This window comes from Leptopilina boulardi, unplaced genomic scaffold (assembly GCF_019393585.1).
Source record: "Leptopilina boulardi isolate dan_hultmark-lab unplaced genomic scaffold, ZJU_Lbou_2.1 LbouV2_144, whole genome shotgun sequence".
NCBI lineage: Eukaryota > Metazoa > Arthropoda > Insecta > Hymenoptera > Figitidae > Leptopilina > Leptopilina boulardi.
The window spans coordinates 1679754-1692115 of record NW_026137690.1 but is presented as its reverse complement, the minus strand read 5'-3'; the positions used below and the strand labels follow the sequence as shown (position 1 = coordinate 1692115).

General features: G+C 21.0%; 1 protein-coding gene and 1 long non-coding RNA gene across 2 annotated transcripts in view; one reads left to right on the top strand and one right to left on the bottom strand.

Moving 5' to 3' along the window:
• Positions 1-5592, top strand: part of LOC127291583 (eIF-2-alpha kinase activator GCN1) — a 23127-nt gene extending 17535 nt beyond the window's left edge. The window contains exons 9-10 of the mRNA XM_051320779.1: positions 4080-4301; positions 4462-5592. Of these exons, the coding sequence (XP_051176736.1) occupies positions 4080-4301; positions 4462-4590 (351 nt within the window). The 3' untranslated portion in view covers positions 4591-5592. The remainder of the gene's footprint in view (positions 1-4079; positions 4302-4461) is intronic.
• On the bottom strand, positions 4671-12362 carry LOC127291589 (uncharacterized). Its single transcript, XR_007844616.1, has 2 exons — positions 7781-12362; positions 4671-7477 (listed from the first exon to the last, which is right to left on the bottom strand). It is a non-coding gene; the product is annotated as an uncharacterized LOC127291589 (long non-coding RNA).

Below are 12362 nucleotides of genomic sequence, written 5' to 3'. Positions count from 1 at the left end.
CAAAGTTTTAAAACTGGTTGGAATTTTTATTTAATAGAATTTTATTAGATACAATTTTCATTGAGGTGAATTTTATTTGTTCGAATTATTATTTTCCAATAATTTTCATTAAACCGATTTTCTATATTAGAGAATTTTTCAATCACCGAAAATTCACTACACAAAATTTTTGTGTCTTTGAATTTTTATTTCAGAATTTTTATTTCCTCGAATTTTCCACTAATTGCAATTTTTGTGAATCATTTTTTTTTTTTAACAATTCCTTAATAAGAATAATTCTATGAGAATGTTATTAAGAAAACTTATTTCGAATATTTCACAATTAAAATAAGATAAATTTTCAAAATTTTTAGTAGGAAAATTTTTAAAAAAAATTCTTTGTTCCATTTTAAAAATTTTTTTAAAATACGATTTAAGCTATTTATAAGAATTTCAAATTTTGGCATAGTTTTTGGTTTTAAGGAATTAATATACCACATCTCAGTGATTTTTTTTTTTGAACATTTTTTTTATTACCTAATTTATTTTATTTACTTCAAACTTTTTATATCTAAAAGAAGAAGAAAATTTTGAATTTGAAATAAATTTTCTGTAATTTTATACTGCTGTATATTTTTAAAATTTTTTACAATTCAATTTTAGAGTTTTTATTTAAAACTTTTTTAAATAATTACATTTTTAAAGAAACATTACAATTATTAAAAAGTAATTGAATTTTGAAAGAGTTGAAATTTTCAGAAATAATTGAATTAGAAAAGATTTTAGTAAATTTCAACAAATTTTACAGAATTCAAAATAATTTATCAAATAATTTCAGAAAACATGTTGTTAAAATAAAAAAATTCTCGAAAATTTACAATTCATATTTTTGAAAATAATTGTACATCAAAAATTGATTTTTTAATTTAAATTTTCGATAATTTTATCAGAAATTTACGAACAATAATTGAATTTCAAAATTATTAATTAGAAAATTGCTTTGAGATAATTGAACTTTTGAAAATATTATAAAAATTTTTTTTTAAATAATTGCATTTTGGAAAAGTTTTAGTAAAATTTTTTTTGAAATAATTGAATTACAGATTTCAGATTTTTGAAAATAATTGAATTTTGTTAAATTTCAAACCATAATTAAATTTTACAGAATTGAGAATAATTTACATTTTTTTTAAAAAATAATAAAATTTTCGAAGAATATTATAATAGTAATTAAAAATAATTGAATTTCAGAAGATTTTTAATTGAAATTATTATATTTTAAAAATTTTTAGATGTAAAATTTTAGATTACAGAATTGATAACAATTTATCAAATAATTTTGGATAATTTTTTTTTTAAAGTAATTAAAACTTTGAAATTTTTGAAAATAATTGTATTTAAATTGAAATTTTTAAAAATTTTGAAAATGATTGATTTGGAATTGAATTTTTGTTGATTTTGAATTGAAAATTTTGAAATAATTGAATTTCAATTGAAATTTTGCAAAATAATTGAATTTTTGTTGATTTTGAATTGAAAATTTTGAAAATAACTGATTTTGAATTGAAATTTTAAAATATAATTGAACTTTAGTCGATTTTGAATTGAAAATTTTGAAAGTAATTCAATTTTAATTGAAATTTTGAAATATAATTGAATTTTAGTTCATTTTAAATTGAAAATTTTAAATATAATAGAATTTCAATTGAAATTTTAAACAATAATTGAATTATAGTTGATTTTGAATTGAAAATTTTGAAAATAATTGAATGTCATTTGAAATTTTGAAAAATAATTAAATTTTTGTTGATATTGAATTAAAAATTTTGAAAATAATTGAATTTGTATTAATTTTAAATTGAAAATTTTGATAATAATTGATTTGGAATTGAATTTTTATGAGAATAATTAAATTTTTTTTGATTTTGAGTTGAAAATTTTTGAAAATAATTGAAATTTTGTTAATTTTGAATTGAAAAGTTTGAAAATAATTGATTTTGAATTAGAAATTTTGAAAATAATTGAATTTCAATTGAAATTTTGAAAAAAAATTGAATTTTTGTGGATATTAAATTGAAAATTCTGAAAATAATTGAATTTCAATTAAAATTTTAAACAATAATTGAATTGAAATTTTGAAAATAATTGAATATTATTTGAAATTTTGTAAAATTATTGAATTTTTGTTGATATTGAATTGAAAATTTGGAAAATAATTGAATTTTTATTAATTTTGAATTGAAAATTTTGAAAATATTTGAATGTCATTTGAAATTTTTGAAAAATAATTGAATTTTTGTTGATATTGAATTGAAAATTTTGAAAATAATTGAATTTTCGTTAATTTTGAATTGAAAATTTTGAAAATAATTGATTTGGAATTGAATTTATTTCAAAATAATTGACATTATTATTGAAATTTTAAAAAATAATTGAATTTTAATTCATTTTGTATTGAAAATTTTGAAATAATTGAATTTCAATTAAAATTTTAAACAATAATTGAATTGAAATTTTGAAAATAATTGAATATCATTTGAAATTTTGTAAAATTATTGAATTTTTGTTGATATTGAATTAAAAATTTTGAAAATAATTGAATTATTATTAATTTTGAATTGAAAATTTTGAAAATATTTGAATGTCATTTGAAATTTTTAAAAATAATTGAATTTTTGTTGATTTTGAATTAGAAATTTTGAAAATAATTGAATTTCAATTGAAATTTTGAAAAAAAATTGAATTTTTGTGGATATTAAATTGAAAATTCTGAAAATAATTGAATTTCAATTAAAATTTTAAACAATAATTGAATTGAAATTTTGAAAATAATTGAATATTATTTGAAATTTTGTAAAATTATTGAATTTTTGTTGATATTGAATTGAAAATTTGGAAAATAATTGAATTTTTATTAATTTTGAATTGAAAATTTTGAAAATATTTGAATGTCATTTGAAATTTTTAAAAATAATTGAATTTTTGTTGATTTTGAATTGAAAATTTTGAAAATAATTGAATTTTCGTTAATTTTGAATTGAAAATTTTGAAAATAATTGATTTGGAATTGAATTTATTTCAAAATAATTGACATTATTATTGAAATTTTAAAAAATAATTGAATTTTAATTCATTTTGTATTGAAAATTTTGAAATAATTGAATTTCAATTAAAATTTTAAACAATAATTGAATTGAAATTTTGAAAATAATTGAATATCATTTGAAATTTTGTAAAATTATTGAATTTTTGTTGATATTGAATTGAAAATTTTGAAAATAATTGAATTATTATTAATTTTGAATTGAAAATTTTGAAAATATTTGAATGTCATTTGAAATTTTTAAAAATAATTGAATTTTTGTTGATATTGAATTGAAAATTTTGAAAATAATTGAATTTCAATTGAAATTTTAAAAAATAATTGAATTTCAATTGAATTTTTTTTTAAAAATAATTAAATTTTTGTTGATTTTGAGTTGAAAACTTTGCAAATAATTGAATTTTTGGTAATTTTTAATTAAAAATTTTGGAAATAATTGATTTGGAATTGAATTTATTTGAAAATATGTAAATGAATTTCAATTGAAATTTTAAAAAATAATTGAATTTTAATTCATTTTGTATAGAAAATTTTGAAATAATTGAATTTCAATTGAAATTTTGAAAAATAATTGAATTTTAGTTGATTTTGAATTGAAAATTTTGTAAGTAATTGAATTTCAATTGAAATTTTGTAAAATAATTGAATTTTAGTTGATTTTGAATTGAAAAATAATTTAAAATAATATTGAATTTGTGAAGAATTTTATTAAAATTATTAGAAAAATAATAATTAATTTAGTGAAGAATTTTAATTAAAAATTTGTTAAATAATTGAAATAAGGAAGATTTGAAGAAGATCTGCATTGTATACTAAAAAAAAGGGTATTTTGTTAAAAATTTTTTTTAAAAAAATGCAAAAAAAAAAAAGTCGAAAAAGTCGCATTTTATTAAAATAAGTCGAAAAAGTCATATTTTTGAAAAAAAAAGTCTTAAATAGCCAAAAATGTCATATAATCCGAGGTCTGCAAATTTTATTTCTCTTTTTTTATTTTCAGTCAATGAATAACAACAGCAATGACGTTAAACAATTATTGGCAAGAGTTTGTATTCATCTTGCTCGAAATGTATCGTCTGAAAAAATGTCACCTGAATTGTTAAAATCACTTCTTCCAATGTTGGTGAATGGTACAAAGGAAAAAAATGGTTACGTAAAGGCTAATAGTGAATTGGCACTCATTGCAGTTTTAAGGTTAAAACAAGGCGATGAGGAACATCAGGCAAGTGCCAAAGTTTCTTACAAATTTACAATATAATGAAAATACAATATTTTTTTTTTTTCAATTAATTTTGTATTTAATTTTTTTTGACTCATATTTATTTCAAATTTTTGAAAAATACAATTATTTTTTATTTCTAATAATAAATATATATTTACAGCGTTGTGTCGCTCTTCTTGACGCCGGAGCGAAGGAATCCCTCACTGATGTTGTCAGCAAAGTTCTACGTAAGGTCCTCTCGCAGCCAGAAGGCAAAATTGAGGAATTGGACGATACGTTACTCACATGAGAGATATTGCATTTTCTGGGGCTTTATAATCCTCAATTCTCTTCTGTTTCCAATTGGAAAAACAATTTCCCCCAATCCAATTATCATCATCATCATCATCATCATAATTCGTACTTGACGCGTCCTTTTTCCATTCGAAATGAAAAATTTATCACCTCCTATATAATGAAACAATTCAATGATATCAGATGTAATTCATTATCAATGGCACATAAATTAATAAAATTACGTGGCTTATTGAATTGTTCAAATAACATTGAGGAAAATCCAACAATTAATAATGAAGAAAATCATTTAATAATGGAAAATAACAATTTACCAGGTATGTGTCATTATTTAATGAATGTGAATAATAATGAAAATATTCACAATTCATATTCGACTGAAAAATTTGTGTCCTTGACTCAATTTATTATAATTAAAGATTTAACAACGTTTAAAGATTTTTTATCACTTAATTATTATTATCATTTAAGAAATGAAAATCGTTTAATTGACATTAATTTCACTGGAGTGAATAATAATAATAATAATTATAATAATAATAATAATTATAATAATAATAATAATAATAATTGCACGTTCTTGATGAAATTTCTAGTCAAACTTTATTATTGGCAATTTTTACAATTTATTTGTTATCGCATTTATTATTGTGAAAAATTGCCAGAAACATTTTTTCCGCCATGATTACATTGTCCTTTAATTATTTATTGAGTTTTGCAATTTAAAAAAAAAAATAAAAAGGTAAATCCGTTTTATTAAAAACTAAGTGTGTAAAGCGAGACAAACAATCTTAACGCGCTCTCGAATTTTTACTGTTAAGATGTGGCGCTGTGTAAATGTCGAAAATGCGGAAAACAACTTTTTTTTGTCGCATGTCTACGAATTGAATAGTTTTATTTCATTTTTTCCTTCGTTTCAGCTTTTTTTTAATAATATACTTTAATTTTTTATTACTGAATTTTTTCTAACATATTTTAAAATAAAGAAATAATAGAATTTTTTGCATTTAAAAATTATTCTATTTTTTTTTTTTTTTAATATATAACTAATTTTTATATTTGTATTTTATAAAAAAAGAAAAATTGATATTCAAAATATAGAAGGCGACAAATATCAATGTTTTGAAAAAAAAGAATAAAAAAAAAAAAAATTGTTTGTTACACCTGAAAGCACTTGATTGTTGAATTTTGTATTAATCCACAAGGATTTCATATTGAATGAATGGATTGATAAAATTTAATTCTGTTTTTTAGAACATAATTTTTTTTAAGGGGGGTTCATGATTATCAGATAAAAATTATTAAGTAGAATTTTCATTTTAAAGAATTTTACATTAGAAATAATTATTTTTTAGACGGAATTAACAATTTTCGAATTAGCATTTTGATAGAATTTCCATTACATTGAATTTTCAATTTAAAAAATTTTTATATAATCGAAAATCAACATCACTGATTACAATACAATGAATAAAATCCTTTAAAGGGGGAAAAAAATATTTTTTTTTTTAAAAAAATGGAAAATTATTGTAGAATGACCCCAAAAAAATCCAAAAAAAACAGTTGTAACTTCTAAATAAATAACTAAAGCGTTATGAAACTTGGTAATTATTTTCTTTGCGATGAATAACATTTTTTAAAGACGAGAAAATTCAAATTTAGGAAAAAAAAGTGTAAATTTATTACGGAACGACCCCAAAAAAATACAAAAAACGGTTATAACTTTTAAAGGAATTAAAAAAAATTTAAGAAACTTTATAATTATTTTCTGTGTGAAAAATGACATTCTTTTATTACAGATTTATACTAATTTAGGAAAAAAAATGTATCATTGTTATGGAATGACCCCAAAAAAATTCAAAAAAAAAAAAAAAAAGCTATAACTTCAAATCAAATTAACGGATCGTCATGAAACTTGGTAATTATATTCTTTGCAATGAATGACCTCCTTTAAAGGTGAAAAAACACAAATTTAGGGAAAAAAGCGTATAATTATTAAGGAATGTCAACAAAAAAAAAAGAATAAAAAGAAATTTTTATTTGTTCGAATTTTCATTCTATAATAATTATGAGGTTTTTTTCCAAAATTTGTATTTTTTCCCCTTCAAAGGATGTCACATATTGCAAAGAATATAATTACCAAGTTTCATGACGATTCGGTAATTTGTTTGGAAATTATAACTGTTTTTTGGATTTTTTTTTGGGGTCATTCTATAAAAATGTTACACTCTATTTCCTCAATTTGTTTCTTTCTAGCAGAAAGAATGTTATTTATCGTAAAGATCATAATTACTAAGATTTATAAAGATCCATTAATTTCTTTCGGAGTTATAACCGTTTTTTGGATTTTTTTTGGGGTCATTCCGTAATAATTTTATGCTTTTTTTCCAAAATTTGTATTTTTTCCACCTTTAAAGGATGTAATTTATTGCAAAAAATATAATTACCAAGTTTCATGACGGTTCGATAATTTGTTTAGAATTTAAAACTGTTTTTTTGGACTTTTTTGGGGTCATTCCGTAACAATTAAATATTTTTTTCCTAAATTTTTACAAATCTGCGAATAAAAAAATCTCATTTGTCGCAAAAGAAGATAATTATCAATTTTGATAATGATCCGTTAATTAGTTTAGAAGTTAGAACCGTTTTTTGGTTTTTTTTTTTTTTTTTTTTTTTTGATGTCATTCTATAACAATTAAACATTTTGTTTTCTAAATTTGTTTTTTCGCCTTTAAAGTATGTCATTTACACTAAAAAACATAACTACCAAGTTTCATAATGATGCATTAATATGTTTAGAAGTTATAATCGTTTTTTTGCATTTTTTTGGGGTCATTCCGTAATAATTTTATGCTTTTAATTCGAAATTTTTATTTTTATACCTCTAAAGGGTGTAATTCATAACAAAGAATATAATTTCCAAGTTTTTAAATATTTCGTTAATTATTTTAGAAGTTGTAACCGTTTTTTGGATTTTTTTGGGGTCATTCCAAAATGATTTAACATTTTGTTTTCTAATTTTTTTTTTTCACCTTTAACTTATGTTATTTACATTAAAGAATATAACTACCAAATTTCATAAAAATCTGTTAATTTCTTGCGGAGTTATAACCGTTTTTTGGATTTTTTTTGGGGTCATTCCGTAATAATTTTACGCTTTTCATTCGAAATTTTTATTTTTATACCTCTAAAGAGTGCAATTCATAGCAAAGAATATAATTTCCAAGTTTTTAAATATTTCGTTAATTATTTTAGAAGTTGTAACCGTTTTTTGGATTTTTTTTTGGGTCATCCCATAATAATTAAACATTTTGTTTTCTAAATTTTTTTTCACCTTTAACTTATGTTATTTACATTAAAGAATATAACTACCAAATTTCATAAAAATCTGTTAATTTCTTTCGGAGTTATAACTGTTTTTTGGACTTTTTTGGGGTCATTCCGTAATAATTTTACGCTTTTTTTCCTAAATTTCTTTTTTTTCGCTTATAATTGGTGTTATTCTTAGCAGAGAACATAACTACCAAGTTTTATAAGGATTCGTTAATTTCTGTAGAAGTTATAATCATTTTTTGGATTTTTTTGGGGTCATTCCGTAATAATTTTACACTTATTGTCCAAAAATTTGGTTTTTTCGCCTTTAAAGTATATAATTTACATTAAAGAACATAACTGCCAAGAAAAGTAACGATCCATTAATTTTTTTAGAAGTTATAATCGTTTTTTTGAATTTTTTTGGGTCATTCCGTAATAATTTTACACTTTTTTTTCAAAAATTTGAATTTTTTCGACTTTAAAGTTATTTATAGCAAAAAACATAATTATTAAAGGAATATTTCTTTCTGCCAAACAAAAATTCGCTGGCTAAAAATTTCATTGAATAAAAATTCTTAAAAAAATTAAATTCTGTCAATTACTGATTTCGAAAAATTGAAAATTCATCTAAAAAATAATTTTATTTCTAATAAAATTCATCTAAATAAAAATTCTAATTAATAATTTTTATAGGCTAATCATGCGCCTCTTTTTTTTTTTTTTTTCTTTGAGTGTGAGTTCACTATTTTTTTTTTTTATAGTGCGCATTCCGTGATAATTTTCTACAGAGAAAAGGAAAAAAAAAAAAAATTTCCCCTCCTTTCACAGAATTTTTCCAACACAAAACTTTTTAGTCGAGTCAAGATGCAAAAGAAATTCCACAGAGAGAGAGAGAGAGAAAAAAAAATGCCCCAGAATTTGCAAAAAAAAAAAAATTAAAAAATTAAAAAATTAAAATGAAAAAACAAAAATGTTTTGAAAATATTTTCGTTGTACAGTGAAGAAAAAAAAATAATAATTATAATAGTTTGTGGGTTTTGTGAAAAATGTTTTAGAAAAAAAAAAAAAATTACCATTCTCATGTGGTGTCGATAAATGAATTTTTCTGTCTCTTTTTTTTTTTTTAATTTAAAATCCATCGATTTTCATACCAAATTTTTAAAAATTGAGTATAATAATTTACATAATTCAAATGTGATTGTAAATAATCAAAAATCTTTTTTCTGAGATAAAAATCATTTCTATATAGAAGTAATTTTCAAAAAGAAATTTTTGGAAATTTTTTGTTAACAAAATTTTTTACTTTTTCATTTCTACAATTTTGTCAACATTTGCAGTTGTATTAAAAAAAAGTAGTATAAATGTGTAACGGTTCAAAAAAAAAAAAAAAAAAAAAAATGAAAAACAGTAGAAATCTACAAAAATTAGTTTTATTGTCACTAGTAAAACTGGAATGTGAACTTCTTTAGTAAAAAAGTTGTTATAGGAAAAAACAAAATTTTTCAAAATCTCACTATAAAATATTTTCAATGTTTTTCAGTATTTTCAATCTATTTTAATTTATAATTGATTTAAAATAAAGATTTAAAATCCAATTAAAATTAATCTAGAAATTAAAATTTGTTCTATTAATTAATTCATTTGAAATTGATTAAAAATTTGATTCAAAAAAAAAAATAAATAAATAAATAAATAACTGGATAAAAAATAAAAAGATTGACGTGAAAAGACAACACTCGATTTTGGGAGAAAAAAGAAAAAAAAATTAAAATTGATAATTTAACAATGATTTTTCTTGAGCGTAAAATTTATTTATCACATGACTATTTTCTCTTTAAATAAAACTTTGTTGTGTATAATGTGATATTGATGATCATAAAGTGAACAATGCTCTAAAAATATGTTGATATTGTTATTTATTTCCAAATAAATCCTTTCTCCCTAAATTTTTTTAATTAAAACATAATTTCTGTTTTCAGGATATAAAAATAGTCAAAATTAAATTTTTGATGGAGAACTTTTTCTTTTTTTTTTTGAAAAACGAGGGAGAGAGAGAGAGAATGAAGGAGAGATAAGCCCAAGAGATGGCTATGGAAGAGAGAAGCGTCTCCTCAGGTCAGATTTATGAACCGTTTATAATATTATGTATTCTTTTAAATGGCCGCAAAAGGAAAAAAAAAAAGGAAATTTTGTCAAAAATGTTCTTGAGATTTCCTTTTGTATTAGCTGCTAGGTAGGAAGGATATCCATTACAGAAATAGTTTCTCTCTGTGTCCAGTCAAAATTTAATCCCCTTAAAAATTTGCTCGGTTTCACTTACAAACTTGGCAAATTTTTAATGAGAATAATGGCGGTTATTTTTGTGTTCTAACAGCGGGAGATAAGTTTTTACATTCATTGCCCTAATGGCAATCCAATTGACAATTAATGACAATGGGATTACAATTAATACAGTGTAACAAACAAAGTTTCTCGCACAAATTGCATTTAAGTTTCCAATATCAGATGGTCCATGTGTTGTATTTATATAATTATGCCTCGTATCTTTTTTTTCACATCTACAAAAATTTCAATTGTTCAAATTTTCAAGTTTCTATAATCTTAATTATATCTATATACAATAATAATTTCTAAATGGTTGAATTTTACAAAATTTGATTTTCAAAATGTGTTGCAAAAAAAAAAATGAAAGGCATAAATAAGTTTTAAAAATCGTTAGAATTTTCATTTAATAGAATTATAATTTTCATTGCGAGCCGAATTACTTTATTAGAGAATTTTTTTATATAACCAAAAATTAATTTTCACAGTATTTTAATTTACTAGAATTTTCATTTAACATAATAGCCATTTTAGTGAATTTTTATTAGGTAGAATTTCATTGCAGACAAATTTTTTTATTTTATTCTTTTAGATGAATTTTCATTTGTAGGAATTAATTTTTAACACAATTTTCCATTAAACCGATTTTTTATATTACAGAATTTTTATATAATCGATAATTAACATCACAGATTACTTTAGAATGAATGACATCCTTTAAGGGCGGAAAATTACAAATTTTTGGAAAAAAGGAGAGAAATTATTATGGAATGACCAAAAAAAAAAAACGGTTATAACTTTTAAAGAAATTAACAAATCCTTGTGAAACTTAAAAATTATCTTCTTTACGATAGATGGCATTTTTTTTTATTGCAGATTTATACAAATTTAGGAAAAAAATGTATAATTTTTATGGAATGACCCTTAAAAAAAATTTCAAAAAACAATTATAACTTCTAAAGAAATTAATGGATCCTTATGAAACTTGGTATTTATATCCTTTGCGGTAAATGACATTATTTTATTGCAAATTTTTACAAATTTAGGAAAAATAACGGACAATTATTATGGAATGACCCCCCAAAAAAAAAAGTGGAAATTTCCAGACTAATTAACGGATCATCATGAAACTTGGTAATTATGTTACTTGCAATAAATTACATTCATTTATTACAGATTCATACAAATTTAGTAAAAAAAAAAAAAAAGTGTAAATTTGTTACGGAACGACCCCAAAAAAATTCAAAAAACGGCTATAACTTCAAATCAAATTAACGAATCGTCATGAAACTAGCTAATTATGTTCTTTGCAATGAATGACATCTTCTAAAGGCAAAAAAAAAATACAAATTTATACAAAAATTAGAAAAATTATTATGGAATGTCCCAAAAAAAAAAAAATTCAAACAATGATTATAACTTCAACAAAAATTAACGCTTCCTTATGAAACTTTGTAATTCTTATCTTTGCGATGAACGAAATCCTTGAACGTCGAAAAACTATAGATTTTGGAAAAAGCGCATAATTATTATGGAATGACCCCAAAAAAATCCAAAAATCAGATATAACTTTTAATCAAATTATCGTATCGTTATGAAACGTAAAGATCATAATTACAAAGTTTTATAAGGATTCGTTAATTTTTTTAGAAGTTATAACCCTTTTTGGATTTTTTTGGGGACATTCCGTAATAATTTTACAGTTTTTTCTGTAATTTGTATTTTTTTGCTTTTAAATAGTGTTATTAATTGCAATGATAATTATTACTAAGTTTCATAACGATACGGTAATTTGTTTGGAAGTTATAAACGTTTTTTTGGATTTTTTTGGGGTCATTCCGTAATAATTTTACACTTTTTTTCCAAAATTTGAATTTTTTCACCTTCAAAGGATGTCACATATTGCAAAGAACATAATTACCAAGTTTCACGACGATTTGGTAATTCGTGTGGAAGTTATAACTCTTTCTCGAATTTTTTTTTTTTGGGTCATTCCATAATAATTATTGTTTTTTTTTCTAAATTTGTATAAATCTGCAATAAAATAATATTATTTATCGCAAAGAACATAAATACGAAGTTTCATAAGGATCCGTTAATTTCTTTAGAACTTATAACCGTTTTTTGGAT